The sequence below is a fragment of the Chaetomium tenue genome (assembly GCF_020726465.1).
Source record: "Chaetomium tenue strain MPI-SDFR-AT-0079 chromosome Unknown F5144scaffold_3, whole genome shotgun sequence".
Classification (NCBI taxonomy): Eukaryota; Fungi; Ascomycota; class Sordariomycetes; order Sordariales; family Chaetomiaceae; genus Chaetomium; species Chaetomium tenue.
The window spans coordinates 797,450-824,638 of record NW_027117331.1 but is presented as its reverse complement, the minus strand read 5'-3'; the positions used below and the strand labels follow the sequence as shown (position 1 = coordinate 824,638).

Genomic DNA, 27,189 nt, shown 5'->3' with positions numbered 1-27,189 from the left:
TTACCCCTATGTAGGTATGGTTTTGAGCTACCCTATCACATCGGCTCAATGGTCTAGTGGTATGATTCGCGCTTCGGGTTTCCACCCTGATTTGAAAACAAGTCATGTGCGAGGTCTCGGGTTCGATCCCCGATTGAGCCCCTTTCCCTTTTGCATTTTTTCTACATCTCTCATGGGAAGAAGGTGATGCTTTCTTTTTGTGCTTTAGCTTCCTTTACTTACTCACATACGGGGGAAGGGCATTGAAGCAGGAGTGTACGTGGGGATAGCCGGGATGAGCGGGCTGAGAGGTTAACTTTATCTTTCGCGCTATTTCAGTATGTGCATTTCCCAACTTCATCAAAAGCATACTGTCATTTACTATCATGCCCTACTGGGTATCCTATTTAGGTTGTGCTCCATGGGTGTAGATAGGTAAGCTTAACCAAGACCCTAATCCGAATCCAATGAAAACTCCTTGCCTGTCCCTATCCTATCCCGATGCCCATCCTGTCCGTGTTGCGAGAAAAAAGGAAAACCAAGCGTAAATCCAAGGCAATTCCCAATCCATACCCAAATCCCCCCACCCGTCTCGAGGGACTAACTGCCCAAATTCCAATTCACTCACTGCCCACCCCCAAAATCTCATCAAACGTCGTCGCCCTCTTCCTCGCCCTCGCACCCCTCGCACCCCCACCTCCACCCCCACCGGCCCCAGCTCCAACCCCAGCCCCAACTCCAGCTCCAGCCCCAGCTCCAGCCTCAGACCTCCGCGCAGGCCCAGGCCACGGCTCATCCAGAGGCGTGAACCACCCGCCAGCCCCAATCGTCGGGCCCGCACGCCTCCATCCCGCAGCATCCGCACGGCGATTTGCCGCCCCCCCACCGGCTACCGTCGCACGGCGTGTAATCCCGGACGTCGATGTCGTGATGAACTGCGCCAGTTTCGAGAGGGTGCCCGAGCGTTTGAGCCCGCCGCCGCCGCCGCCGATACCGTTGCTGCTCGTGGGTGCATTCTGGCGCCGGGCTGGGGTGTTGAGGTCGCTGGTGATGGTGCTGCGGCTGCGGGTGCTGTCGCTTCGGTCGACCAGCGTGGAGGCGACGCTCATGCTGTCGGCGTCGATGGGGAGTTTCGGGGCGGGCTTTCGTTTGGGGCTTGGGGACAGGACGGCTTTGGAGGGGAAGGAGGGGAGGCGGTTGAAGGTGGGGGAGGGGCGTTTCTTTTCGTCGGCGCTGGAGTTGTCGTCGTCGTTGTCGCCGTCCTCGCCAAAGATCTGCGAGAAGCGGGTGGCGGGCGGGCGGTTCTCGTCGGTGAGGGTGCGGTTGTCCGCGTCCGCGTCCGCGTCCGGGTCGTAGTCGTGCAGCACGTAGTGTGCCTCGTGGCCGGTGATGTTGCCGGTGACGTACGCGCTGGGCAGGACGGGTGCCGATTGCTGCACCCGGTAGAGCCGGCCGTACTTAACGCCCGGCGCGCCCTCCCAGTAGCTGCCGTCGCTGTCTTGGTAGGTGTAGACTTGTGTGTCGCCGTCGTAGCCCACCCGCGTCATGCCGTCGGGCAGGCGCTCTTCATCCGTGTCGAGATGGGACCAGCGGCCCATGATGGCGGTTTTGATAAGGGTGTGGTGATAAGGTGGTGTTGATAAGATGGTGTGAATGAGGTGGTGGTGGGGTGTCCAGGGGAGGATTGCAAGGATTCGATGCCGATGATTGCGCTACAAGGCGGGGTGCAGCTGCAAGGGGAGTGGCCAGGTTGTCGAGTCGCGTGAGGAGTGCCCAAACTTGGATACCTAAGGTATGTGGAATCTGGGGTCGTTGGCCTGGGTTGGATGGACACGGGGCCTTTAAAAGCAAGAGTGCGTGAGATACAACAGGGCGCACAAGTTCTCTGACTCAGGCACACGTAACGTGGCTGGTTTGCTGTACGCAGGGGACGTGTGTGATGTGGCAGAGGATATGTGGCGTTGTTAAGCCAAGCTTCCCAGACCACATCACGGGGCGATTGAGGCGCATGGAGAGGTCCAGCAACAGGACAAGTGGAAAAAAGATTCTATTCAAGTCGCCTCTATAACCGATTCATTACCCGACACCCCCACTCATCCGGTTTCAAGTAGCAAGCTTCCAGGATCGAGGCCAGTAGCTATCCTCTAGCTTCAGAGCCTAGCAGCTCAGCGCAGGACTGGTATTGTTTCCTTGAATATCCGATTAACCCTAAATAAAACAAGACTTGGCCGAACGTGAAGTAAACATGTCAAGACCAAATGAAGCAAACATGCTGTAGAAGGATCAGTCATCCCACTCCTCATCGAGCTGGTCGATCAGACGGTTCTCGTCGTCACGGTTACGGTGTCTCCCATTGGGAGAGCCCGACAGCGCGTGGTAGCCTCGCCGGTTCGGGAGGAGCCGGGCGCATGACGATGTCAGGATAACTAAGAGGTCCTAAGGCGAACAGGTCAGTGCGAGCGGTATTCATGCGCCTTGAATCTCGGGCCTACCTTGATGAAGCTCCAGATCCCGGCCCACAAGCTGTAGTTGGGCAGCTGCCTCCAGCCGCGCGCATGCGCCACGGTACGCTGGTAGAAGATACCCCCCACGACGTACACCAGAACGGTAATGAAGAAAATGATGGCGAAGACGCTCCCTGGTCCGACGCTGCCCGGCTTGTGGGGCTCGGCGCCAGCGCAAGCGTGCTGCGAGCGAACCTCGAAAAAGTACGCGCACTCGTCCGGGTCGGTGCCGACAAAGGAAAAGGCCGTGGGCGTGTCGGGGTCGTGGTCGCAGAGGAAGGAGATGGTCGCGGACTTGCGGCGTTTGTTCTTTTCTTTCTCTTTCTCTTTTTCTCTTTCTTTTTCTTTCTCTTTCTCCTTGTCTTCGTCTTCGTCCTCATCCTCCTCCTTCTTTTTGTCTTCGTCCTTCTTGTTGTCCTCCTCGTCGTCCTCATCATCTTTGGGCTTCTTGGGATCGAGCTCTTCGTCGTCATCATCGAACTCGTAGTGCTTGTACCTCGCCCCTTCGTGGACGCTGGCACGCTTGTCTTTGTCCTTGTCAGAGGAGCCGCATGGTGAGCCGCCTGTGTATTGGAGAACGAGTTTGCGCCCACGGGGAACGAGCTCATCTGATTGTTGCCTGTAACGCATGGTCAGCATCATGGGCCCCGTATGGACCACATCATGAGAGTATCATACCCTAAGGAATAGACCTTTCCGCCGGCCTTATAGTATGCACTGATGTTCTTCCACAGCGACTCATCCACCCCGACGACATCCTCCGCGGTATTGATCACGGCATTGCAAACATTGATTGTGAAGTTCGACCCGTAGTCCCAGCCTCTGGCCGTGTAGTCCTCAGTGGGTATCCCTTTAGGCGGCTTTTCTCCCTCGACGACAGCCACGGCGGCGTCCGGGCGCAGATCGAAGAAGGCGCCGTTGGTAGACGTCGCGACACATGGTGTGTGGACCGGCGTGGTTGTGGACACCGTCTTAGTGGCGTCTTCGGCGGAAGATACGCTAACAAGAGCGGCGAGAGCGAGGAGAATACCCCGCGACGAGTTTGGGGAAAGCATGATGATCGGTTGGTGGGCCTTCAAACGGGATGGTCGTGCTGCGCGCTGTCGCGCTGAGCGATGCGTAGAGAAATGCAGGGGCTTCTCATGCAAAGAGAAGCCGCTTCCGGCTAGTAGAGTAGGCGAATGTCAACTCTGCAGCATCCGGGTCAATAGTGAATCGGATGCAGTTCGTTGAAGATGGATCTCGAAAACCCCTGACGCGGCTTCGACAACGGTGTTCAATCTGTCGGCTTGCGCTGTGTTGGTTTCATTGGTGCGGCGTGCGGCATGTGCTTGGCAGCTTGGCAGGCGGCGTACTTGCAGCCACCATGGAACTTTTCGTCCTTGCATCTTGCATGAGAGAAAACGGATGCCATGGACCAAATTTGGGAAATTCCTCCATCAGTAGCTAGGTAACCCACGGTTTTTTATTAATGTACCGGGTGTGTAAAGTGAGTACCAGAGGAGAAGCATGCACAATTCATCGCCCGCTTTATGTCTGAGCATCAAGGTTCTCTTTTGCGAGGATGGTCCGTCATTCACAATTCCAGGAGATCCATGAAAACGGCTGGGTTGGTGCACGAGCCACATGGGCGCCAAGATTGGATGCCGCAGCGCGCGCGATCCGCTCCACGCCCGCAATCCCTGTCGCGTTGCCAATTGCCCATCAGCCCACCCGGATCGCGGTTTGCCGGCAAGGATGCATCTTGAGCAAACTGAGCTCTCTGGCCGTCGAGCAACCCACCTGATCCGGAATCCGAGCTCCCGGCTGAGCTAATGCAGGGACATATTGTCATTGCCAAGCGAACGACCACTTCTTAGGTTCCTCTTTTTTTTTCTGCTATTGCTCAGCATAAAAGGGAACGTGCAACACCTCAACTGGCCACGGCGCCAACAATTGCCCCTGAAGCGCAAACATGGCGCCCAAATCGAAGCAGCAAGCTGTGTCCCAGCCTCATGGCTACGAATTCTTTGGCCCGTGAGTACTCGTTGTACCCTTAGAACCCACGCTCAGCTAACAAGTTCAGTCCCGGTGCTGCAGTCATCAGTTTCGGCTTGCCCATCCTGATCTACATCTTCGCCTTCGCCTGCAACGACATTTCAGGATGTCCCGCGCCGTCGCTCCTCCACCCGAAGTCGCTCGATTTTGAGTTGTTGAAGAAAGAAGTTGGCTGGCCCGAGGATGGAATCAAGGGTCTCGTCAGCTGGGAGGCCACCAAGTGGACACTGGCATACTACCTCTTCAGCGCGGTGCTGTACAGGATCCTGCCGGGGACGGAGATTGAAGGGACCAAGCTGGCCAACGGTGGTCGGCTGAAGTACAAGTTCAATGGTTAGTTGACATAGTGTCGATTACTCGGAGGAGACTAGTAACTAACCTGCGCAGCCTTCGCCTCATCCATGTTTACCTTGGCCATCTGCGCCGCGGGCACCTACGCTCAGGGCGCCGAGTTTCCCCTGTGGACTTTCATCAGCGACAACTACCTACAAATCCTGTCCGTCAACATCCTCATCTCGTACGGCCTCGCCACCTTTGTCTACATCCGCAGCTTCGGCGTCAAGGACGGCAACCCCGAATTCCGCGCGCTCGCCGCCGGCGGCGTGTCGGGCAACATGCTCTACGACTGGTTCATCGGCCGCGAGCTGAACCCGCGCGTCACCCTCCCCCTCATCGGCGAGATCGACATCAAGGAATGGATGGAGATCCGCCCCGGCCTGACGGGCTGGATCCTGCTCAACTGCGCCTTCATCGCCAAGCAATACCGCACCTTCGGCTTCGTCACCGACAGCATCGTCTTCATCACAGTCGTACAAGCACTCTACGTGCTCGACGGCCAGTTCATGGAACCCGCCATCCTGACCACCATCGACATCACCACGGACGGCTTCGGGCTGATGCTCGCCTTCGGCGACCTCGTCTGGGTGCCCTTCATCTACACACAACAAACCCGGTACCTGTCCGTGCACCCTCAAACCCTCGGCCCGCTCGGCCTCGCGGGCGTGGGCGCGCTGGTGCTGGCGGCCTTCGCCATCTTCCGGCTGTCCAACAGCCAGAAGAACGCGTTCCGCACCAACCCCAACGACCCCGCCGTCGCCCACCTCAAGTACATCGAGACCAAGGCCGGCACCCGCCTGCTCGTGTCCGGCTGGTGGGGCATCGCCCGCCACATCAACTACTTTGGCGACTGGCTGCAGGCCTGGCCCTACTCCCTGCCCACCGGCCTGGCCGGGTACACGATCCTGTCCGCGGGCAGCGCGGCCGAGGGCGCGGTGCGGATGTTGGATGGCCGCGAGGTGGTGCCCGGTGATGCGAGGGGCTGGGGTGTCATCTTTACGTACTTTTATGTGGTGTACTTTGCGGTGTTGCTGATTCACCGCGATCGTCGGGATGATGAGAAGTGCTCGCGCAAGTATGGCGAGGATTGGGAGAAGTATAAGGCTATCGTTCGATCGAGGATTGTGCCGTATGTGTACTAGAGATTGAGTGGGAAGTAAAATGAACGTGGTAGAGTTGGGTTATTGGGGGCTGGGTCAAGGGCCATAGTTGGAGTGGTGGACGGACCATGGAAGAGTTTGTTATAGAGGGAATTCTGGATTTACCAAGTAATACTGTCTCTTGGGTATAGTAAATGTAATCACTATTCGTACTTCAGTCTTCGCTTGTGCCAAAACAGTGTGATGCGTAAGGTTCCCTGGAGCTGTCTAAATCCTTGAATCTCGCCGTTTCAAACAACAGTTTCCCAATTTGGCCAGAACATAGGCTTCCATGTCTATTCCTTCACTGAAGAGTTCGCTGGGGAAAATATCATAGCAACTGAACCTTTGCCACAATGACTTCAAGTGCGATGAGAAAGCTGTTCGTTGCTGTCAGGAGGCAGAATCATGCCCGGCCTGAAAGGCGGTGAAACGCCCCATCCAACTTTCTTGCACGTGACCAGCTTGCCAGCTCGCGTCAATGTGGGTCCCATCAACCTGCTGCTCATCACGGTTCTCAACATCAAACATCCAAAAAGTCCACCCCGTCTCTCATCTCATCGACCCTACCTGCCGGCAACCGATAACCCCCCCAAAAGTCGCCCTCAAACCATCGGCAAGATGTCAGACGTCAACATCCAGTGGGTTTCCATCATTTACCAGGCGCGCACCGACCCATTTTGCTGACGATTCCGATAGGGCCCTCCTCCAGAAGCCTCGCAACGAGTGCACGTGAGTTATTGCTGTTGTCCATGATGTTTTTGTGTGGGGGGAGAAATGCTGACTGTCGCTTCTGGATAGGGAGTATGAGATTGCCCAGCTGGTATGTTGTGGGGAACTGGCCTCTGAGGAAGCTCAGAGGCTGTGGGAGGCTGGTGTAGCTGACGCTGTGTGTGCAGGAAAACTGGGAGATGAGCAACGGTCCGCTCTCCCTGCTGCAGACGGCTGTGCGGAGTCACTCGCAGGTGCTGATTAGCATCCGATCGAATCGCAAGCTGTGAGTTTGGGTTGGGTGCAAATAGGAGAGTTTGGGACGGAACGCTAATGTTTCCGCTGTCTAGGCTTGCGAGAGTCAAGGCTTTTGACCGCCACTGCAACATGTAAAGAATTCCTTTTTTTTCTTGGTTGCTTTGGGCCACTTTGCTAACTCTTTGATAGGATTCTGGAGAACGTTGTAAGTACAGCAGCAGTTCAAACGCTCGTAAACTTGTGAAAACGAGGCTCGAAAGAGGCGCTAACTCACTGTCCAACAGAAAGAGATGTGGACTGAAACCCCAGTGCACAATGGCAAGAAGGGGCGGCCGGTCAACAAGGATCGTTTCATCAGCAAGATGTAAGCATTTCATCCCCCGTTGCATGATCATCCAATGCTAACAGAGGACAGGTTCTTGCGTGGTGACAGTGTAATCATTGTCCTCCTCAGTTAAGCGCATCATGGGTTTAGGTGGGAGTAATCCGGGGTCACTGGGGAGGAGTCGGTTCTGGTATTGGTCCTTTAGACAGGCATGCCAGACATTCAACTCAATTCTGAGTTTGGAGCGGCGTTGCCCAGCTTGTCTTAATTAACACAACGGATCAAACAAATTAGGATGGCTAAAGAAAGAGGTTAGGCGTCCTTTATCAGGCGTTTTCCATATGCATGGCTTTGATAAAGCTGAATCTGTGTATTAGGCTCTCGGCAAAGAATAAGCTGGCATATCTGTTATTAGGGTTCATTTGGCCATCACTGTCGTTCTTTCAGTTCAATGGACGTGATTTCAACCGGGCACACTGATGTTAACTGTATGCTGGTTCCACTAAGACCTGGGCATGTTGATTCACAGAGACAGCCGGCTCAGAGTTGTGCCCCTGAGCCCCCGGTCCGGCTCCGTATGCCCCTCGGTCTTTCACACCTCGTTCCCCACGACCCCAAACGATCCGGAAGGTTCTATGTCGATGTGATCTTTCGCTTTTGTTTTGATTCCCCCACTTGTGTTCCTGCGATCGATTTCTTTTTGCATTCTCTTCACCCACCAAAAACACTTTCCCTCATATTCTCGCTGGTGTCGTGGCAACATCACCATTTTTTTACTTCCTTTTCAGCCACGCGTTGAAGATCAGGCGTACGTTTCTCAATGAAGAAAATCCAGCCTGAATTACGAAGATTCCATCCGCTTTCCTCAGCCCGAAAGCCCTTCGCGATACAGCGGGCCGGGTCGCGACCTGAACCTTCTTCCCCGACCTCGGCCGACTACAGCTAACCACCCGCCTTGGACAAGAGGCAGCATCAACACACTGAAAACGAGGTCGAATACAAGCCCTTCGCCATGTCTCAGTGGACCGCTAATCCCGAAGGTAAATCAAACGTCCTCCACCCAGCTAGTTGGCCTAGTCGGCCGACTCTTCCCATGTTTGCACCGGCGTCCGACTGGCGGTTCGCTAACGATTCATAACCTACTAGGCCAGCAGAGCTTCTCAGGCAGAAGGGTTGAGAACGTTCCTTACAATGCCAACATGGACGAGGGACAGCTCGCTCACGGCCTCCCGACGACCGACTGGCAGCCGCCCTCTGCGCCTTTTCGAGGATCGCCGGCCGGAGCGGGTTTTCAAGGCCCTCCTTACTTTAACCCCCACGCGCACCAATACCGCCCTCGGAACTCCCAGGTCGCTGGGATGACTCATGGGCTACCGAACTGGGACCACAGCCAGCAAGCCCGACCGCCTCCTCCCTCTTTTGAGGACAGAGGAATGAACAGCACAGCACACTCAGCCCAAACCCTCTACCTGGCGCACCGCCTGGATCAGGTGGAGGAACGCTCAGAGGAGGAGCAGAAACAACGTCTCCGCCTTGAGTCGAAGGTGGATGGGAATGCCCAGACTCTTGCCCACATCTTGAAGGAACTGAAGGGTAAGACGCATTGTTCCCCACGCACTTCTCCTACCTCCTAGGCTAACCCCAACAACTCAGCCTTGAAGCCTCAGGCTGTCGCGGTCGCCGCGGTCAACCTAGTTCCTGCTGGTGTTAATCCGAATAGCGAAGTGCCCGCTGTTTCAGCCGCACCCATTGCACCCATCGCATCCGACCTCACAAGCTCGGTCACCCGTCAGCCCCTTGCGAACCAACCATCGACCACCGGGGGTAGCATCCGGCCTCAGCAGAAAAATGGCCGTGCCCACAATGATGCGACGGACGAACCCAACAGCGTTGCCGAAACGGCAGCCCGAGTTCCCAAGCGGCGGGTTCAACCCAACCAAACCAGCAGCCAGGGCGAATCATCGAAACGGGCGAAGACGGCGCACCTAAATCCCGCGGGTGCTGGCCAGAGCGGCCCGGATCGGGCAGCCTCCCTGCCGTCGCTGGAAGCCCGCTCCACGGCCGTTTTCCGCCCCCGGCCAGAGGCCCAAAAATCGCCCCAACACCCTCAACAAGAGGAGCAGCAGCAGCAGGAGCAGCAGCAGGAGAAAGGGGAGGCCGCCGCCAACCGCGCCGCACAGCCGACCTTACCCTCCGCCCCGGCCGACAACAACCCCAACAACGCCACCGACCTCCGGTGGGCACGCGAATTCCTCGACTTCATCAAGCGCATGGACTGCCGCTCCGACGCGGAGTTCCTCAGCCTCAAGAAATGCGTCAAGGGCCGGGTATCCTTCGACTTCCCGCTCTGCACCGACTCGCCCACCCGCCGCACCAAGATCTGCTACTTCCTCAAGGTCGGCGGCAGCCTCAGCACCACGCTGGCGCCCAACCCCGACAACCGGCCCGCGGGCCAGCCGGGCGCGGCGCGCGAGGAGGTCGAGAACCTGAATATCTACGAGACCTACCTGGATCAGCGGTGTGCAGCCGCAACCAATAATGCGTTCCGCGCCTTCCACCCGCCCAAGTACGTGGTGCCGCTGGGGGAGGTATATCGGGCGTGCCGGTCGTCGGACGGCCCCGGGGAGGTGGCGTCGACGAATTTCTTGGTGTTTATGGATGTCACGGGCCCGCGCAAGAGCGTGTGGATGATGTACAGGTATGAGAAGGCGGTGGAGGACCGCGACCGCGTGCAGTGGCGGCCGGTGGCGATCCACAACGAGCGGGACTCGGTGTTTTCGAGCAGCGTTCGCACGTTTGATGCGGTGTGTCTGCTGGAGGATGTCCGGGAGTGGAAGGGTCCTGCGGAGGAGATGATTGGGATGGGTCGGTTTGGGGAGGCGTTGCCTGACGAGCAGGTCATTGTCCACGCTGCGTTTTACACACCGGTGCTTGAGAAGATGAGAGAGGTGCTGAAGAACGGTTGGATGCCGGCGGTGGACCAGGAGGAGTAGAGCACGGGATTAGCCGTGAATGGACCCCCCATGGAGAGGGCACCTGGGTATGGATTGTTATTGTATGTACAAGTAGCTACCCAAGCTCCCTTCCATACCACTGACTGAAAGTCAACTTTGCGGATACCTCGTGGAGCCCTGGGGAGTCGTGTCGAGATGAATAAGCCGTGAGTCAAACTGATCATCTCGCAACTATAACCGTTGTTTTGCCTGGACGGCCCGGATCTCCGTTCCCAAGGCCGAGGAGCTGGACCAGGAAAAAACCAGGTCCTTGGGAAGAAGGGGAAGAAGACTGATCCGTCCCTTCGATCGCTACGGTGCCGGCCCTTTAGGGTCCACGCACGCTGCGATGTAAGGTGGTGGAACGATGGCGGGTGGGACAGAAGCTTGGAATACGACGGTGTTGAGGGTAGCTGCTTGTTCTCAATTGTTACTTTTGCCCAGCGTAGCCCATCCACAGCGGGCCTCGACGGCGGAGTACATGTAGAAAAGGGCCGATGTGGTGCACAGGCAAGACAGAGTGGACAGGCAAGGGTACTGGCGCGGCTGGAGTTTGTCTTCACGGTGTCACGACAGATTTCGTCGCTTTGCTGGGACCAGGAGCTTGCGAGTTTTGCGGGGTGGTGGGCCGCGGGGAAAGTTGGAGTTGGTTGGGAGAGTGTGGGGAAGCTGCGGGACCTTACCATTCATCTCTGGGACGGGATCTGGACTGACATCACCACTAGGCTACAGCCATTGAGCTCTTCCAAGTTCTCAAGAGATGCGAGGGTGAAACCCCCCGATATGTACATACATACAGTTGGGGACGCGTTCTCATCATTGAAGGTTGTGCAAACAGGATTATCGGGAGGTTTTGCACGATTCCTGAATACTGTGTACTGTCAGCGAACGGAACAAGGTACGCCAACGCCGATCCCCATATTGGATGTTTGCATTGGTTTTTGGGACGGGGCAACATCGCGGCTTCGGGAATTCCGGCACCAGCCCGCGTTTTCATGCGGCATCAATTGGAGACTCGCTTCTTTGCCACGACGCGGCATCATAGTTACTGTGTAGTTGACAGACTTAGCTTCGTTGTGAAAACGTAACGCCGCCGAAGCAATGGCCGACACGTACCTGTTTTAGGCAGGTCTCTCTGAATGTGCACTGCTAGAAGTTATGCTGACTGTCATTCTGTGACATTCGATGGAACCGTAACCTGGCAGGAACGACCGCAACCGGCGCCTTACAAGTTCCCACCTGCGCAGCACGTGGTGGAAACGGATTTTACAAACCAGCTCCAATTTCACGGGTGCTTCCGGTGGTGAATTGAACCTGTGCTTCTCATCGCGACGGCGATCTTTCCCCGCGGTATTAAATGCCAAGAATGACAGGGTTCAATGCAGCTTGCAAAGAGCTCTCACCCTTGCTTGTGCCCCGACCAGATCGGCCCGTTTCCAACCACGGTACGAGCACGGCCACCCGAACTCGTCAGGTCGAGAGCTGGCGAATGCAACACAGAGTTCTCCCCGCCTCTTGGGAATGCAAACATGCGGAGAAGACTGCCGGCCCAGATGGATCTGGCAGGACCCCACATTGTCCACATTGTTCCTACGCGAAGGCCAGGGCTGGCAGCCGTTCTCGCCATGCTGCCGGCAAGGGACCCGAGCGACTTGGCATGGTCCAACGGCTCCCTGCTGCCCTGCCAGAGGGCCGATCTCTGAACATGACCAATCTTGCGATCCCAGGAAAGATTTATGTATATATGCACAAGCATGGCACCAAATAGCCTGCGTCATGTCTCACCTCGAGCCTCGTCCCGGCGGTGATCTCTGCATCTCCCCATCACTAAACTCTCGGGTCGCCCAACTGCTCCTTGTGTAAGCTGAACACGGTCAGATCACACACCAAGTTACGCGGTTCAACATGAAAGCTGCTGCTGCGCTTTCCTGCCTCGCTGGCGGCAGTCTTGCTGCTGCAGGCACAATTAACTCGGCACACAAGGTACGAAACCGTGTTGCTTTTCTTTTTTTTCCCCTTTCCTTTTTCCTACTGGTAATTTCGCCAAGTTTGCAGGGAGGTGCGGGTGCAATTACTCGCTAGCATCCGATCTGGTGTAGTGCTGCCCCGGATTGATCATTGATCCAACTGCGAGACCGCTTTTACGGCAGATTCCTCTCTGCAACACTGTTTACCATATTGGCGGCCTTGTTGAACGTTGCAGTCCGCAGCCAACATGCAACTCAAATCTGCAGCCCAATGGGTGTTGGCCCTGCCAGCGACAGCTTCATTTGCTAACAACGAACATGAACAGATCCAGAAGAGGGCTCTACACACGTCGGACCCCCACTACCCGTCCCCATGGATGAACCCGGATGCCGATGGGTGGGCGGAAGCCTATGCCCAGGCTAGGGACTTCGTCTCGCAGTTGACGCTGCCAGAGAAGGTCAACTTGACCACTGGTGTTGGGTAAGTGCGGAAACTGCCTGCTGCTTTTGTGACCGCCTTTTTAACGAGAGTACAGCTGGCAAGGAGAGCAGTGTGTCGGCCAGACCGGTGCAATTCCTCGCTTCGGCCTTCGGAGCTTGTGCATGCACGATGCCCCTCTCGGTATCCGCGGGTCAGACTACAACTCGGCCTTCCCCTCCGGCCAGACTGCCGCTGCCACGTGGGACAGAGGTCTGATGTACCGCCGTGGTTATGCCATGGGCAAGGAAGCCAAGGGCAAGGGCATCAATGTTCTGCTCGGGCCCGTCGCCGGCCCTATCGGACGTATGCCCGCTGCCGGCCGGAACTGGGAAGGCTTCGCCCCCGATCCCGTCCTCACCGGTGTCGGCATGTCCGAGACCGTCAAGGGCACCCAGGATGCTGGTGTTGTTGCTTGTGCTAAGCATTTCATCGGCAACGAGCAAGGTCAGTTGAGGCGAGTCGGATCTAGGCAATCCGCCAAGCTAACAACTATTCAGAGAACTTCAGACAGAGAGGAGAAGCCCAGGGTTACGGCTACGACATTGACGAGTCGCTGTCCTCGAACATTGATGACAAGACCATGCACGAGCTCTACCTTTGGCCCTTCGCGGATGCCGTCCGTGCTGGAGTTGGCTCGATCATGTGCTCGTACCAGCAGGTTAACAACTCGTACGGTTGCCAAAACTCCAAGCTCTTGAACGACCTGCTCAAGAACGAGCTCGGTTTCCAGGGCTTCGTCATGAGCGACTGGCAAGCACAGCACACCGGCGCAGCCAGCGCCGTGGCTGGCCTCGACATGACCATGCCGGGCGACACGACCTTCAACACCGGCCTCAGCTTCTGGGGCACCAACTTGACCCTCGCCGTCCTGAACGGCACCGTCCCTGCCTACCGCGTTGACGACATGGCCATGCGTATCATGGCTTCCATCTTCAAAGTCAGCAAGACCACCGACTTCGACCCCATCAACTTTTCCTTCTGGACTCTGGACACATACGGCCCGGTCCACTGGGTTGCCAAGGAGGGCTACCAGGAGATCAACTCCCACGTCGATGTCCGCGAAGACCACGGCAAGCTCATCCGCGAGATCGCCGCCAAGGGTACCGTGCTGCTGAAGAACTCCGGCGCGTTGCCGCTGCAGAAGCCCAAGTTCGTCGCCGTTATTGGCGAGGATGCTGGTGGAAACCCCAACGGACCCAACGGTTGCGGCGACCGCGGCTGTGATGATGGCACACTCGCCATGGGCTGGGGTTCCGGCACGGCCAACTTCCCGTACCTTATCACCCCTGATGCCGCCCTTCAGGCCCGGGCCATCGAGGACGGTTCCCGCTACGAGAGCATCCTCTCCAACTACGCGCACGACAAGACGGATGCTCTGGTGTCCCAGGCCAACGTGACCGCGATCGTCTTCGTCAACGCCGACTCTGGCGAGGGATACATCAACGTGGACGGTAACATGGGTGACCGCAAGAACTTGACTCTCTGGAAGAACGGCGACGACTTGGTCAAGCGCGTCTCGGGCGCCTGCTCCAACACCATCGTCGTCATCCACTCGACCGGCCCCGTGCTTCTGACTGAGTGGTATGAGAGCCCCAACATCACCGCTATCCTCTGGGCCGGTCTCCCGGGCCAGGAGTCGGGTAACTCGATCGCCGATGTCCTCTACGGTGACGTCAACCCCGCTGCCCGCTCGCCCTTCACCTGGGGCAAGACTCGCGAGGCCTACGGAGCCGATGTCCTCTACGAGCCCAACAACGGCAACGGTGCGCCCCAGCAGGACTTCAGCGAGGGGGTCTTCATCGACTACCGCTACTTTGACAAGCAGAACTCCTCGGTCATCTACGAGTTCGGCCACGGCCTCAGCTACACAACCTTCGAGTACAGCAACATCCGCGTGGAGAAGTCCAACGCCGGCGAGTACAAGCCCACGACCGGCAGCACCGCCGCCGCCCCCACCTTCGGCAACTTCTCCACCGACCTCAAGGACTACCTCTTCCCCAAGGAGGACTTCTCCTACATCTACCAGTACATCTACCCCTACGTCAACACCACCGACGCCAAGAAGGCCTCCGCCGACCCGCACTACGGCCAGACCGCCGAGGAGTTCCTCCCGCTGCACGCCGTGGACGCCGACGCGCAGCCGCTGCTCCGGTCGTCGGGCCGCAACTCGCCCGGCGGCAACCGCCAGCTGTACGACATCGTGTACACCATCACGGCTGACATCACCAACACGGGCGCCATCGTCGGCGAGGAGGTGCCCCAGCTGTACGTCGCGCTTGGCGGGCCCGAGGACCCCAAGGTCCAGCTGCGTGACTTTGACCGCATGCGCATTGACCCCGGTGAGACGAAGCAGTTCACGGGCCGGTTGACCAGGAGGGATCTGAGCAACTGGGATATTGAGGTGCAGGACTGGGTGGTCAGTGAGCATAAGAAGACGGCGTTTGTGGGCAAGAGCAGCCGGAAGTTGGACCTCAAGATTGAGTTGCCTTGAGCGGTGGATGGGGGTTGAGAGGGGGGGTGGACTTTGGGAGGGAGGTTTATGATGATGGGAATAATTGGGGATTTATATGACAGTAGTCTGGCTTAATTACTAGCGAGGTACTCTTTAATTATTTAATGGGTTCGCTGCTGGCCATCTTGGCTTTTTTGGGGGTTGTGTGTGTTCCAATGTGTGCTGGTAATTAGGTGTGCAGAGAGCATGTGAGATTATGGTCATGCCTTCTTGAATAGGTACCAGGTAGTTGGTTCGTCCTCTCTGGTTGGTACCTGCCTAGGCAAGAACGAGGCTACCAAAAACGAAAGCTGATTCCACCTCGGCGGGAAAGGAAGTTAGGCGGCAGGTAAGGCAGCTCTCAAATAGTTCCCCATCCCAAACAAACTTCCTGTTTGTTCGACTTTCCTCAACCATAACTTCGTTCCACCTAAAACCTCCGACTATCCGCATCGCCTAAGTAACCCTGATAACATCCATACCCCCCATATTATCCAGCATGGCATCAAACACGCCAACCTCCCCCGGAAACGGGGATCCTGTCAAGGACAGGAACAGCCCCTTCGACACGGTTCAGCATAACGACGCCTCTGTTTCAGAGTCGGCCAACAACCGGACTAATGGCTCCTTCGACGAGGACAGCGAAAGCGAGTCTGTTGACTCCGAGATCATCCTTGCAATCTCTAGGTCGGCAATGTCCCATCAATTTTCGCCAATGGCAGCGATGACGCCCAGACTTTCTCAGGGCACTGCTGGTCGACTCACGCCTACTCTTTCATCCCCGTCTGCAGGTGCTACTCTTTTAACGAGGCCGGTGCCCTTTATTCCCAGCCTCGGCGGCGATTCTCAACCCGGCCAGCATGTTCGCAATGCGCACACTCTGTCGTATGGGGACATGGTCAACACCGCCCATGGCCTGTTTGTTCCGGCCATCAAACAAGACTTGGCCGTTCACGGGACGAAATCCATCGCCCACATCCTCTTTCCATCTCTTAGACATGACAGTAACCAATCTGATATGTCGGTGGAGATACTGGAAGTGGCGATGTGGTACGCCTTGGGTTTGGCGCGCATGTCGGAAAGTGGTCGCTACGCCCTGAGACACAGCTAGGACAAGGTTGTTGATGGGACAGAACCACAGGCGCACTGGGCAGTCTTTTGGGAACGAGCCAGTACGTTGATATTCGCCGGTAATGTCGCCCGAGCGGCGTCCGACATCCTTGCTGGGGGCCCCGTGGCAACCGGAGCAGCAACCATGCCAAATGCCGAAAGCCTCACCCGGCTGGTGGCCACAACGAACTGCGAACGACAGAAGATTGTTGAGCGCCTGAGTGACCCCGATGCTTTGATCTGCCGTGAGTCAAGTTCTCTTCTGATGTGGTGACCCAGTTGACTGATCGTTCTCAAACGCGTAGGGATATCTCACCTGATTGTTCACCCCGATCATCAACGTCAAGGACATGGGTCGGTTGTTCTGTCGAAACTCTGCGAAGAAATGGACACAAATAAGGCCTACGGTATTGCGATTGCACCCTCGAATCTAGTGGGTTGGTATCGCAAGTTTGGGTTTGAAGTATTCGGCCGGCTCAAGGATCCGTTCGACGACCTGCAATATGTGGTCCGCAAGCCCGCTGAGGTTGGGATCTCCCCGGTTCCAGGCCCGAACCATTCTGCCACTGGGGGACTGGAAACAGTCGCCGAGGCCGCATCCCGGGCCAGGGACTTTGCGCTGGGGTTGGCACATGAGTTGATTATGCCAGAGTTGGTGGACGTAATGGGCGCACATCTGAAGTTTGCAGGACAGGTGTATAAAAGGGAAGAGGCAGAGAGAGAGGCGCTGTTGAAGTTGGTCGTGCCTGGGAGGAGTCAACCTGCAGATAATCGACGTGTGGAGAGGTCAGTTCATGTGTTGGACGTTACGGTCTCCGGCGGCATCGCAATTGGGCGTGGGCTAGCAGAGGTTCACGTCGATCAGCCCGGATCAGCAGGAGACTATGCTGGACGTCCCGAATCAACAGATGGCCACCCTGAACGGCCCGAATCAAGATACGGACATTTTGAGCAACCCGGACAAATAGGAGATGATGGTAAACGACATTACCACACTGAGAAGCCTAGACAACCAGAGGGTCATGTCGAAAGGCCGGAGACTGTGGAAGCTTGTACAGAGCAGCCCGGATCACCAGGAGGCGACCCTGAAGGGCCCGAATCAACACATGACCACATTGAGCAGCCCGGAGAAGCAGAAGGTCACATCGAACCGCCGAAGCCAGCAGAGGCTCGCGTGGAGCAGCTCGGAACATCGGGAGGCCACGCTGAAAGGCCCGAATCAACGAATGGGCATGTTGAGCAGTCCGGACCAACAGAAGATCACACAAAACATACAGAGCAGCGACAGCCAGAACTTGCAGAAGAGGGTCATGTTGAGCAGCCCAGATCAGAAGAACACACTGAACAACTGGAGCCACAGATGTTCATAGCATATCCGCAACCGAAGAAGCCGCATAAACGGAGGAGGTGAGGCAAATGGGGCGAGGAAAAGGAAGTTCTTTTTAATATTCCGAGCATCCAAGCGAGTTAATAATAATGAACAGCGGCGATCTTGTTTCTTTGCAGGCTGATGGTGAACTTGCACCGAGGAAAAAGAAAAAGTGATGCGTCACCTGTAGGATTCGAACCTACGCTCCCGAAGGAACTGCCTAGAGCTGCTAAGCAAAGTTAGCAGGGCAGCGCGTTAACCACTCCGCCAAAGTGACTGGTTGACATGCTAGTATTTCGATTGCAACTATTGATGTTTCACGTAGTAGCTGCCCTGAGGCTCGTTTTTCTTCTGTGACAGGAGTGACCGTGCCCGCTGCGCGCGGGCACGCCAAAGGAGCCTGGAGGAACTTGCCGGTTGCAGGTAGGCCCCATAGCGGAGTTAACGATGTAATTGTATATTTTTTTTCCATTTCATCATGGTTATTTACGAATGCTGGGAAAGTAAAGAAAGGTGGTTTCTCCAGTCAGACTAGCGTCTAATCGTACAGTCGCGCCCTCTTTTTTCCTGCTGTAGACCTCTTGCTTCTGATCGGCTCGGGAGAGGTTTGCTTTTTTCTCTTTTTTGTTGGGGTGGTGTCAACCGGAGCGCGTTGATCTTCCAACAACTGCTCTGTGTCTGAACCGTCGTTGGTGTGATAGGTATCTTCTTTGTGGTTAGCCTAGTTGGTGAGCTGGAAGGAAGTCATACCTGAGCTTGAAATTGCAAGCACTGGCTCGGCGTTGGTTGTGGTCGAGTTCGGTGGTGCTTCAAGGACATGTTCCGTATGAAAGACGGCCTCCACACGCTGCTCCTGACGGGTGCCAGCGGCAACGCGGCCGCGCTGATTGGCGGGGTGACGCTGCACTCGGCGACGAACATTGGATTCGAGGGCAAGAACGAGGTGGCAAGGAATATATCGGAAGAAGAAAAGCTGCGTTGGAAAAACATGGTCATGTTGATCGTCGACGAGATTAGCCAGGTGGGCGGGCTCACGCTCGCGGCGGTAGACAGCCGTCTGCGGCAGTACAGGGACGACCAGCATCGCCCGTTTGGTGGGATCCCAATGGTCCTGTTCTTCGGCGACTTCTTCCAGTTCGACCCCGTTCTGCAGACCAGCCTCCTCTTGCCAATGCCTAGGGACCGCGGCGGACAGAGACCAGAGAGCGCTGCAAGGCACCTAGCTGCACATAAGCTGTTCCTCCAGTTCACCACCGTTGTCATCCTCCGCGAACAGGTCCGCGCAGCCGGCTGTCCAAAGCTGCGGGGCTTCCTTCGGCGCCTGCGCAATGGCGAGCAGACCGAGCTAGACTTCCAGCGGCTATGCCACCGCGTCTATACACCGTCGTGCAAGTCCTCCTTCGTAGATGGTTTGAGAGCCATTACGCCTCTGAACCAAGACCGGTGGGACCTGAACATGGCCGCCGTTGTCCAGTGGGCTCGTGCCCACGGCAGACACATCTCCATCTTTGTGGCCAAGCATGACACCGATTCGGGGAAGCGACTAAGTGTGGAAGAGCTGTGCCGCGTGCTTCGCTACGGAGACGATTCCCAGCTGCCAACCCCGGGCCTGTTCTTCTACGCTCAAGGAATGCCGGTGGTGGTGACTCGGAACCAGTTTGTCGGGCTAAAGGTGGTCAACGGCGCACCTTTCAAGGCCGTCGACATCTTTCCCGACCTTGCTGCCGGCACCATTGCCCTCGCCAGTGACGTGACTCTTCATCTTGGACCGCCGGTGGCCGTCCTCCTTCAGTCAGACGATAGCGCGGACCTCGCCATCCCCGGGCTCCCTAACGGCACCATCTTGATCAAGAGCAAGACGGTCGCCATCCCGAGCCAAATGCGGGGGAAGGAAGGCAGATGGAGGGGCAAGCCGGGTTTTCGGCGGGTTACCCATAGAACAGGACCTCTTTGTACGCCGGCCTTCGCCATGACAGATCAGAAGAGCCAGGGAAAACAATTCTCGGACGTCCTCGTCAACCTCAAAGGCGTCCACTTTGGCGGCACGGCGACTCGACCTAGCTTCATGAGCCTGTATGTGCAGCTGTCGAGGGCGCAGAGCTGGGACGGGCTGCATCTGTTCCGGAAGCCGGCGCGCGGTGACTTTATCGAGCCGAAGAACGTGCTTGATAAAGACATGAAGGCGGCAATCCTCAAGCTGGAACGACAGGGCGAGGAAACCAGACGGCGGTTCGAGCAGGACCACAGGCACGAACCGTGGTTCCAGGAATGGGACGCCATGGCCGAATTAGCGCAGGCCACTGAAGCAGCTGACGAAGATGCGGGTACGTCGCTCTAGTAGTAATAGTCAACCCATAATAGATGTCGACCCTAAAACCTCATTTTCGCCACTTTTTGACAGAAACTTGATATCTTGGTTCGTGATTGTCGAGGATTGCGCGACGGAGGCACACAAAGGCACGAGTGAAGCAGCGAGTCACAGGGGCCCTGATGCCAATGTGGGGGTAAGCGGCTTTTTTCTGGCGATCTGATTGGCCAGATCAAAGCAACAACGGTCCGTGCACCTCCACCGCCAAGTCCAACCGCGAGATGCTAATTCGATGAAGCAGAATGCAGATGACGCCAGACGTCGAGATGCTCGAGAGAGAAGTCGAAAAGGAGAAAAAGCCAAAATTCTACAGTGAGAAGTCGACAGTACAGGTTAGAAATGACACCGTTTTTCAGGGTTGTTTTAGTGGAGAAAAAACTGGTCCGTGCTTAGAGCAGGCCATGGCATTTTCGCCCTAAGGAACCTGGAGTTCCTCCAGGCAAAACGAGCGAAAACTCATTCTTCCAGCCAAGGTCCCAAGTATCTTGCATTTTAACGTGCCAATACTACTACGAGGAAAAGTAAATATGATGTTATACGGGGCAGCCATTGCATTTAACGAGATTCAGATATCATTGATCAATCAGTTCACGGCAATCAGGGGCATCATCCGATTACAGTTTACACAGAAATAGACAGACACAGCCAAGGGCAATAGAATGAAGCTTTCTATGACTTCACATACACACCGAATTCTGCAGTGACGACACCGAGACACACAGTGCTTGAGGTAGGTAGGGGTAGTGAACTACACTAGGTATTAGCACTTTCATCAACGACCCCCTTATTCTTCCAACCCTCCCTCAGTCCCTCTCCTCTCTGACGGGAGTGAGTCAGGAGTCCCACCCCCCTCCCCCCTTCCCTCCAACCAACCCCCACCAAAAACCACAAACAAAAAGCCCCCCCCAAAAAAGATCAAAAATCAATGCGCAAACCGAAAATCCAACCGCTTACACCCCTTGACGTCGCTCGTGCGCACGTAGGCCGCGCGCTCCTCGGCGCTCAGCCGCGTCCACACCGCCTCCTTGGCCTTGTTGCGGTACACATAGTAGGCCTTGGTGCCCAGGAAGACCAGGATGGACAGCAGGTTGATGGCGAACAGCTTGGTGTTGCCGTCCCGGTAGTAGGGCTTGTCGGAGTCGACGTAGATGAAGGAGTAGGCGACGTGGCCGATTTGGACGGATATCTGAAGGCGGGGAGGGGGGGTTAGTGTTGGTGGGTGTTATGGGGGGTGGGGTGTAGAAAGGGTGGTGGGGGAGGGTGTGGTATAAAGGGAGAGGGCTTACGTTGTAGAGGGCGGAGGCTACGGTGCGGGTGCCGACGTTGTTGGCGTTTTTGGAGACCCATGCTACGTTGATTGCGTCTGAGGATGGGTGGTTAGCTTGTGTGGCGGTCATGGGGAGAGGGTGTGCATACGGCAGTAGGGGTAGGATAGGAGGACAGTGATCAGAGCGTAAGTCCCCCATGCGTTGTTGATTACGCCCGGCCAAAACCGGAGGGCGATGATGCAAGGCAGAGTCCATATGTTTTGCCAGACGGCGACATAGGCTCGCTGGTTGAGCCACTCGGAGATGCGGGTCAAGATGAGGAGGGTTATGATGTGGAGCACCGTCTGGACTCAGGTTAGCAAGCAGTTTTGAGTGCAAGAAAAACACAGTGCGGCGCCTACCGAGGGAATTGTCAAGAGATTGGTCGTAAAGGGGTCGAACCCCAGAGATCTCAGTGTCAGCGTCAAATAAGCGCTCACTGGGCCCTGCGGGATGAACGCAAGGATGCCAATGGCATACATCGGCCACAAGTCATACTCCTTCAAGACCTCCCAAAGACGCCGAGGAGTGATGGCCTCGCGGTTGTGCATGTCGCCCTTGGAGGGGTCGTCCCTGAGCACGCGGTTGACCACAATGGCCACTTCCCTGTCGCTGAACCACCCCTTGGGGCGGAACCATGTCTTGGTCTGCACGGCCGAAGCAGGCATGTTGAAAAAGGAGGCGAGTCCAACCACCAGAGTGATGAGACCCTCGACGAAGAACAGCCACCGCCAACCCGCCCAGCCGTTGACACCGCGCAGGTGCAAGAGAGCAAAAGCTAGGAGCGAGGTTGCGATTGTTGTCAAGGACAGCGTTGTCCAGAAATAACTGTCGGGCTCAGTCAGTAGGGTGAGCGGTGAGGAGGATAGTAGGTGTGGAACACTCACCTCAGCCGGATAGGTAACTCGCGAGATGTGTAAAAGTATGACAGCCAGAGCACAATATCGGGGATGAACCCGCCCTCGAGCAAGCCGAGAAGCGCGCGTGTGGCAAGGAAACCCGAGCGTCCCGTGATGGCACATTGTGTGATGGCCACCACTGACCAGAGGACAATCTGGATCGGAATCCACCGATCGGGTCCCAGTTTCTTGGATACTAACTGAGACGGCAGCTCAGCTAAGAGGAAGCATATGAGAAACACCACCATGCCGTAGTTGTAGTCTGTCGTGCTGGTCAGCCCTGCTTGAGTCTTGCCGGAGCAAGAGGTGTATCGTACCATTTGTAGTGAGCCCAAGATCGTCAAGCATATTATCTGCCAACGCCTGTTGAATGTTGCCGCGGTCGACCTGAAGGGCAAAGAACATCACACACTGCCCGCAACTCTTGTTAGCTTCACAGTACTTTGATATGCCATAAGAACGCCAGCGACGTACCGCCCATGTGCAAATCCTCCAGTCCAACTTGCGGCGCACCCGTTTCTCCTCCTCCTCTGTCCACGTCAAGGTGGGATCAAACACATGACGGGATTCGTATTCGGCATCCTCATACACCTTTCGCCAGTGTGCTGCAACATCTGGGTCGAGGAAAGGGTTCTTGATCAGGTCTTCCTCAAATTCCTCGTCCGACCCGGAGTCTTCGCTGGCCGACGGGGAAGATCCGAGAGCAGCGACATCTTTGGTGTCGACAATACTTTGGGTTTTGTCGTCTCCAAGCTCGGGCGAGCTTTGCTCAGGGGGGCTCGCCATGGTTATTGGGCCGTCCGGAGTGTAGTCACGTAGGGAGACGACCACGGGGATGACGAGGCCAGGACGAGGGCGTCGATCGTTAATTAATATCGATCGATTTGAGATGCCGAAGAAAGGGGTTGTACAAGCGGCAACTCGGTGGCCATTTATGCAACCCTCTGCCTGCCATCCTTGAGGGTGGCGGGGGCTAAACGTGACTGTGAACGCATGCTGGCATCCATCTACATATGGCGTGATGGTCAATACCTGCCCAAAGTGGTGTACCAAACACTTGAGGGGGCCCTCCGCAGGTCACTATCGAATGGTGTCAGCCGTCTAGGTCCATCAAGACGGGTCAACGTCCGGTTCCATGCCAGTGAGTGGACCTGGCAAAGGATACCACGAGGCCGTGGGACGAAGCCGAGGAGGCACCCGGGCTTATTCTGACGGTCCCCGTGCCGGCCCGGCTTACAATTGCTTAAACCCGATAACCGCCCTTCCGGGACGTGGGGGCCGGTGGAACCAAGACGCTTCAAACGATGTGGGTGGAGTGTCGTGATTCCTGCTTGTATGAGATGATGAGGATACCGGGACCGTGAATGGCCAAGGGAGCAGAATCCCTGGAAAAAAAGTCCCGAAAGCGACTGACCCTGGCATCACCGTTGGATTGTTGATCATGGCATTGCTCAAGAAAACTGGGTTAACATGCCGACTGAGGCTGGTGTTGTGACAAAAACGAGTATCATCCCCGTTTCGTTCGCAAAATATCAACGAGATGACACCATCGACACCCCGCGCTCAAAATCACGACAACTTCGGGGGTCCCCTCCCCTGACTTGTTACTTAGAAGATGGAAACCTCAACCTTGACGCGGCTTTGCAGCCCGCCGAATAGCCCTCCAAACCGGATCAAACCGTCTATCTCCCACTCCAAACTTGCACATGGTCGAGTGATTGCCGCCCAGCATCATGGGGTCCTCGTTCGGCAGGCCCATGATAGCAGAGGATTTGTCCACCACCTAACGCCATTCCAAATTAGCCCAGCCCATATTAACAAACCAGAGCAAACCTAAGTGAGATGAAGCACACAACACAAAACGACAAGAATCTAGAAGAAGAAAAAGAACTCACCACCCTCCCCAACCCCCGATGCGCATGCTCCTCATAGAAGCTCACAATATTGACCCCCCCACACAGCGGCCGGAAATCCTCCGAGATCTTGCGCAGCTCGACCGAGTCGGTCTTGAGCGCCTCGAGAAACTTGGACGGCGGCTTGTGCGTGGCCGTCGCCAGGATGCCCGACAGCGTGGACGCCCAGCCGGCGGCGTCGGCGCCGCGGTGCGGGGTGCCGAAGAACACGATGCCGTGCGTGTGTGTTGCGATGTCGGTGAAGTGGTGATCTTTGGCGTGTTTGAGGGCCTGTGGGGGGGGAAGGGGGGGGGTGGGTGTTAGTAAGGGTGCGTGGTGGTGGTGGAAGGGGGCGAAAGGGGGGTGCCGGTGAGTGTAAGTTGGAAGTTTGAGAGCTTTGCTCGCTCACCTGCTTGATCACAATGCCGCCGAGACTGTGGCCGATAAAAACAATCGGGCGGTCCTCGTCTTCCTGTAGACGTGGATGTGAGCCGTAGCCAGAGAGGGCTGGGGGTGATTTTATGGGTACAAACATAATCTTCCCTGATATCCCGCAGCAACCGAACCAACTTGCCAGCGTTGCCGCGCACTGACTGTTCGGACATGCCATGCGTCGACGAATCATACTGAAAGCTCATGACGTGAGCGTTTGGGAGTTTCCCTGGTAGAAGATCCCACAGCCACAGGGTCTGTGGCCCTTTGCCGCCTTCGGGGACGTGTGTCCATGTATTGTGATAGTCACCATTTAGTCCATGGACGGCGACGATGCTGTGAGGTAATTAGCATGGTGATGTGGGTACAGGGGGAGACCTCTTGCTTCAAATGGTGAAGTGCTGGATGCCTCTTGGTTTGCGTACTCAATCTGTTTCGGAGTCCCGCTCGGTGGGATGTACAGCCTGTGGAGCTCTCCCCTTGACTCAATCTCCTGAATGGTAGACATGATTTTGATATCCTTGTGGTTTCCTGAAGAGCGATGGTGTTGGGGAGAAAGTTCGGTCGCTACGCTCGGAATATGACGAAGATATGAGGCAAGAAAGGCTGATAAACAAGAACAGAGAGTGCCCCCACCGTCCCTTCGGAGGCTCGTCTGCGCTCAAATCACATTTGGCCACGCCGTTGGGGTCGAACTAAACGTAAAATTGCAACATCCATTCGACCGTGAAACCAGACACAGTTGATGAAAGTAGGGCCCTAACCGTGTGATCAGATCAGGCTCGGGCTCTCTCACCTGCACGCCTTTGAGCCGCATCAGGCTCCGTAACGGAGTGTGTGTTGGCGCCATTAACGGGGCTGCGTTTCTCGGGCATGAGCTGCTTGGCCAGGCTTATTGTTATTGGGCGAGAAATATTGCAACACGGCTATTCGGTTCCAACTCTCAGGCAGCCTGGTGACCCGCGCTTGACGTGTTGTATCCAACAGGGAACGATGTGTTGACTCACGTGCGAATAGGGCAATTTCATCAGGGTTGTATTGGGTTAGCTGGACCTCCAAATCAAACATGATTATTTGAGGACCCAAGTCAGCTTGTAATGGGTCATGCTGATCGGTTTGGGCCTGAATTGGGCTGCGATCCAGCTGGCAAGGGGCAGTCTCAGAGCCTTACGGTTTATCCGACGTTCAAGTAGGCTTTTGTGTCACTTCTTTATCTAGTTGCTTGAGAGCTTTGAATACATCCAGCATATTTTTTGGAACGGAACCGAATACAGTCGTCCCTTCGTCGAGTTCGTCACTTGCGACATCATCAACCATGGCTAATAGGCTTGCTCTTCGAGAGGTCTATGACCCAGCTGAGGAGAAACAGTTGACTCCCACTGTCGAGTGAGTAGTTTCACCCCGTCTCGATGTATTCAAAGAGCTTACTTAGGAAACCCTTGGACCACAGTCTTGTTCTCGTCCACGGCCTCGACGGCGACGCCACCGAATCCTGGACATGGCGGGACAAAGACTCCGAGGTCTTTTGGCCCCGGGAACTCCTCCCTGAAGAACGGCCACGCACCCGCGTCCTCTCCTTCAGCTACAACGCCAAGTCCTTCCACAACAACACTGACGCCACCATCCGCGACAGCGCACGTTCCTTACTCGCACTCCTCAATGTCCGCCGCCGCAAGATCGCCGACCCAGCCAGCCGACCCCTCATCTTCGTCGGCCACTGCCTCGGCGGGCTGGTCATCAAGCAAGCCCTGTGCTTCGCCCACAGCGAAGCCGAGTACGGGACCATCGCGGCCGCCACCAAGGGGATCATCTTCTTCGGCACCCCCCACGGCGGCGCCGACAAGGCCAGCTGGAAGCTGGTGGCCTCGGGCTACTCGCTCCTCGGGGGCGGGCCGGCATCGGCGCTCGTGGGCGCCATCACGCGCGCGTCGGACGACTTGGAGGAGATCAAGGAGGACTTTGTGCAGCTTTCGCCGCGGTACCCCATTATTAGCTTCTATGAGGAGGGGCATTGGGGCAAGACGGGCAAGTGCATTGTCAACCAGACGAGCGCGAGGATGATGATCGAGAATGAGTATGCGATGGGCGTGGGCGCCGATCATCGGGGCATATGCCAGTTCGAGGACGCCGAGAATGCTGCTTTTATGGTGTTGTGTGAGAGGATTGGGATGGCTGTTGGGCCTGATATTGAGGAGACGACGAGACATGGCAGCAAAAGGACGGCCGGAAGGGCGGTTGGGAGGGCGGCTGGAAACGAACCGGCTGTAGTAGAGAGGCCAGAGCCTTGGACCATTTTGCCGTGGTCAGCTGGTCCGGGTCGGGAGATGTCTGGGAGTGATATGGGTGGATATACCCCACAAAGAGTCACGATGATTGAATATGAGCCAGTCACAGGAGGAGATGAGTTACAGGACATCCGCCGGAACACATTCACGGCTGCCAATGCCACTCCTGTGCTGGAAGGGGCTGGCTACGCCCCTGGGCCCAATTGTTCACCTCCGTACCAGGAGCCTTTTGGTGAAAAGCGGAAGAGAGGCTTTTTTAAGCGGATGAACAAACTTTGGAGTTAAGGCTATCATTACACTCGGTAG

General features: G+C 56.3%; 10 protein-coding genes and 2 non-coding genes across 12 annotated transcripts; 7 read left to right on the top strand and 5 right to left on the bottom strand.

Annotated features, from left to right (window-relative positions):
- Positions 1 to 42: 42 nt before the first annotated feature.
- F5144DRAFT_t85 lies at positions 43 to 141 on the top strand. The gene has a single exon. It is a non-coding gene; the product is annotated as a tRNA-Pro (tRNA).
- A 252-nt stretch (positions 142 to 393) lies between these two features.
- F5144DRAFT_163459 (uncharacterized protein) lies at positions 394 to 1,998 on the bottom strand. Its single transcript, XM_066782564.1, has one exon. It carries the CDS (start codon positions 1,575 to 1,577, stop codon positions 600 to 602), a length of 978 nt encoding a protein of 325 aa, XP_066644325.1. The 5' UTR covers positions 1,578 to 1,998; the 3' UTR covers positions 394 to 599.
- Position 1,999: 1 nt separating this feature from the next.
- F5144DRAFT_163493 (mannose-6-phosphate receptor binding domain-containing protein) lies at positions 2,000 to 3,798 on the bottom strand. Its single transcript, XM_066782565.1, has 3 exons — positions 3,162 to 3,798; positions 2,472 to 3,102; positions 2,000 to 2,415 (listed from the first exon to the last, which is right to left on the bottom strand). Exons 1-3 carry the CDS (start codon positions 3,536 to 3,538, stop codon positions 2,263 to 2,265), a joined length of 1,161 nt encoding a protein of 386 aa, XP_066644324.1. The 5' UTR covers positions 3,539 to 3,798; the 3' UTR covers positions 2,000 to 2,262.
- A 555-nt stretch (positions 3,799 to 4,353) lies between these two features.
- Positions 4,354 to 6,494, top strand: F5144DRAFT_163379 (ergosterol biosynthesis ERG4/ERG24). Its single transcript, XM_066782563.1, has 3 exons — positions 4,354 to 4,499; positions 4,549 to 4,853; positions 4,908 to 6,494. The coding sequence occupies exons 1-3, from the start codon at positions 4,438 to 4,440 to the stop codon at positions 5,996 to 5,998; spliced, it is 1,458 nt and encodes a 485-aa protein (XP_066644323.1). The 5' UTR covers positions 4,354 to 4,437; the 3' UTR covers positions 5,999 to 6,494.
- A 122-nt stretch (positions 6,495 to 6,616) lies between these two features.
- Positions 6,617 to 7,422, top strand: F5144DRAFT_600805 (uncharacterized protein; the record flags this gene model as incomplete). The annotated part of the gene is made up of 8 exons (XM_066791095.1): positions 6,617 to 6,636; positions 6,695 to 6,727; positions 6,797 to 6,818; positions 6,895 to 6,992; positions 7,057 to 7,095; positions 7,154 to 7,169; positions 7,249 to 7,328; positions 7,380 to 7,422. 8 exons carry the CDS (start codon positions 6,617 to 6,619, stop codon positions 7,420 to 7,422), a joined length of 351 nt encoding a protein of 116 aa, XP_066644322.1.
- An 866-nt stretch (positions 7,423 to 8,288) lies between these two features.
- Positions 8,289 to 10,602, top strand: F5144DRAFT_163365 (uncharacterized protein). Its single transcript, XM_066782562.1, has 2 exons — positions 8,289 to 8,882; positions 8,943 to 10,602. The coding sequence occupies exons 1-2, from the start codon at positions 8,489 to 8,491 to the stop codon at positions 10,280 to 10,282; spliced, it is 1,734 nt and encodes a 577-aa protein (XP_066644321.1). The 5' UTR covers positions 8,289 to 8,488; the 3' UTR covers positions 10,283 to 10,602.
- A 1,120-nt stretch (positions 10,603 to 11,722) lies between these two features.
- F5144DRAFT_566082 (glycosyl hydrolase family 3 N terminal domain-containing protein) lies at positions 11,723 to 15,349 on the top strand. Its single transcript, XM_066788535.1, has 4 exons — positions 11,723 to 12,265; positions 12,576 to 12,730; positions 12,786 to 13,174; positions 13,228 to 15,349. The coding sequence occupies exons 1-4, from the start codon at positions 12,188 to 12,190 to the stop codon at positions 15,219 to 15,221; spliced, it is 2,616 nt and encodes an 871-aa protein (XP_066644320.1). The 5' UTR covers positions 11,723 to 12,187; the 3' UTR covers positions 15,222 to 15,349.
- A 327-nt stretch (positions 15,350 to 15,676) lies between these two features.
- F5144DRAFT_644579 (uncharacterized protein) lies at positions 15,677 to 16,332 on the top strand (the record flags this gene model as incomplete). Its single annotated transcript, XM_066792851.1, has 2 exons — positions 15,677 to 15,908; positions 16,032 to 16,332. The coding sequence occupies exons 1-2, from the start codon at positions 15,721 to 15,723 to the stop codon at positions 16,330 to 16,332; spliced, it is 489 nt and encodes a 162-aa protein (XP_066644319.1). The 5' UTR covers positions 15,677 to 15,720.
- A 1,546-nt stretch (positions 16,333 to 17,878) lies between these two features.
- Positions 17,879 to 17,977, bottom strand: F5144DRAFT_t69. The gene has a single exon. It is a non-coding gene; the product is annotated as a tRNA-Ser (tRNA).
- A 3,013-nt stretch (positions 17,978 to 20,990) lies between these two features.
- Positions 20,991 to 23,427, bottom strand: F5144DRAFT_529326 (major facilitator superfamily domain-containing protein; the record flags this gene model as incomplete). The annotated part of the gene is made up of 7 exons (XM_066786900.1): positions 22,749 to 23,427; positions 22,592 to 22,685; positions 22,263 to 22,536; positions 21,738 to 22,203; positions 21,485 to 21,680; positions 21,355 to 21,431; positions 20,991 to 21,254 (listed from the first exon to the last, which is right to left on the bottom strand). Exons 1-7 carry the CDS (start codon positions 23,058 to 23,060, stop codon positions 20,991 to 20,993), a joined length of 1,683 nt encoding a protein of 560 aa, XP_066644318.1. The 5' UTR covers positions 23,061 to 23,427.
- A 360-nt stretch (positions 23,428 to 23,787) lies between these two features.
- On the bottom strand, positions 23,788 to 25,368 carry F5144DRAFT_628117 (Alpha/Beta hydrolase protein). The gene is made up of 5 exons (XM_066792326.1): positions 25,024 to 25,368; positions 24,700 to 24,934; positions 24,576 to 24,638; positions 24,170 to 24,457; positions 23,788 to 24,057 (listed from the first exon to the last, which is right to left on the bottom strand). The coding sequence occupies exons 1-5, from the start codon at positions 25,104 to 25,106 to the stop codon at positions 23,899 to 23,901; spliced, it is 828 nt and encodes a 275-aa protein (XP_066644317.1). The 5' UTR covers positions 25,107 to 25,368; the 3' UTR covers positions 23,788 to 23,898.
- Positions 25,369 to 25,890: 522 nt separating this feature from the next.
- On the top strand, positions 25,891 to 27,168 carry F5144DRAFT_508141 (uncharacterized protein; the record flags this gene model as incomplete). The annotated part of the gene is made up of 2 exons (XM_066786499.1): positions 25,891 to 25,984; positions 26,049 to 27,168. Exons 1-2 carry the CDS (start codon positions 25,914 to 25,916, stop codon positions 27,166 to 27,168), a joined length of 1,191 nt encoding a protein of 396 aa, XP_066644316.1. The 5' UTR covers positions 25,891 to 25,913.
- Between the last annotated feature and the right edge of the window lie 21 nt (positions 27,169 to 27,189).

What these genes read in the sequence shown, in the direction of transcription:
- F5144DRAFT_163459 (XM_066782564.1), bottom strand. Translation starts at nt 1,577, where the DNA reads ATGGGCCGCTGGTCCCATCTCGACACGGATGAAGAGCGCCTGCCCGAC.
- F5144DRAFT_163493 (XM_066782565.1), bottom strand. Translation starts at nt 3,538, where the DNA reads ATGCTTTCCCCAAACTCGTCGCGGGGTATTCTCCTCGCTCTCGCCGCT. An exon ending in GGAAAGGTCTATTCCTTAGG is followed by an intron (nt 3,103 to 3,161) that starts GTATGATACTCT and finishes CATGCGTTACAG; the next exon opens with GCAACAATCAGATGAGCTCG. An exon ending in GGATCTGGAGCTTCATCAAG is followed by an intron (nt 2,416 to 2,471) that starts GTAGGCCCGAGA and finishes TGTTCGCCTTAG; the next exon opens with GACCTCTTAGTTATCCTGAC.
- F5144DRAFT_163379 (XM_066782563.1), top strand. Translation starts at nt 4,438, where the DNA reads ATGGCGCCCAAATCGAAGCAGCAAGCTGTGTCCCAGCCTCATGGCTAC. An exon ending in GGCTACGAATTCTTTGGCCC is followed by an intron (nt 4,500 to 4,548) that starts GTGAGTACTCGT and finishes TAACAAGTTCAG; the next exon opens with TCCCGGTGCTGCAGTCATCA. An exon ending in GCTGAAGTACAAGTTCAATG is followed by an intron (nt 4,854 to 4,907) that starts GTTAGTTGACAT and finishes TAACCTGCGCAG; the next exon opens with CCTTCGCCTCATCCATGTTT.
- F5144DRAFT_163365 (XM_066782562.1), top strand. Translation starts at nt 8,489, where the DNA reads ATGGACGAGGGACAGCTCGCTCACGGCCTCCCGACGACCGACTGGCAG. An exon ending in CATCTTGAAGGAACTGAAGG is followed by an intron (nt 8,883 to 8,942) that starts GTAAGACGCATT and finishes CCAACAACTCAG; the next exon opens with CCTTGAAGCCTCAGGCTGTC.
- F5144DRAFT_566082 (XM_066788535.1), top strand. Translation starts at nt 12,188, where the DNA reads ATGAAAGCTGCTGCTGCGCTTTCCTGCCTCGCTGGCGGCAGTCTTGCT. An exon ending in CAATTAACTCGGCACACAAG is followed by an intron (nt 12,266 to 12,575) that starts GTACGAAACCGT and finishes GAACATGAACAG; the next exon opens with ATCCAGAAGAGGGCTCTACA. An exon ending in AACTTGACCACTGGTGTTGG is followed by an intron (nt 12,731 to 12,785) that starts GTAAGTGCGGAA and finishes ACGAGAGTACAG; the next exon opens with CTGGCAAGGAGAGCAGTGTG.
- F5144DRAFT_628117 (XM_066792326.1), bottom strand. Translation starts at nt 25,106, where the DNA reads ATGTCTACCATTCAGGAGATTGAGTCAAGGGGAGAGCTCCACAGGCTG. An exon ending in GGGACTCCGAAACAGATTGA is followed by an intron (nt 24,935 to 25,023) that starts GTACGCAAACCA and finishes ATTACCTCACAG; the next exon opens with CATCGTCGCCGTCCATGGAC. An exon ending in ATCGGGGGTTGGGGAGGGTG is followed by an intron (nt 24,058 to 24,169) that starts GTGAGTTCTTTT and finishes GAATGGCGTTAG; the next exon opens with GTGGTGGACAAATCCTCTGC.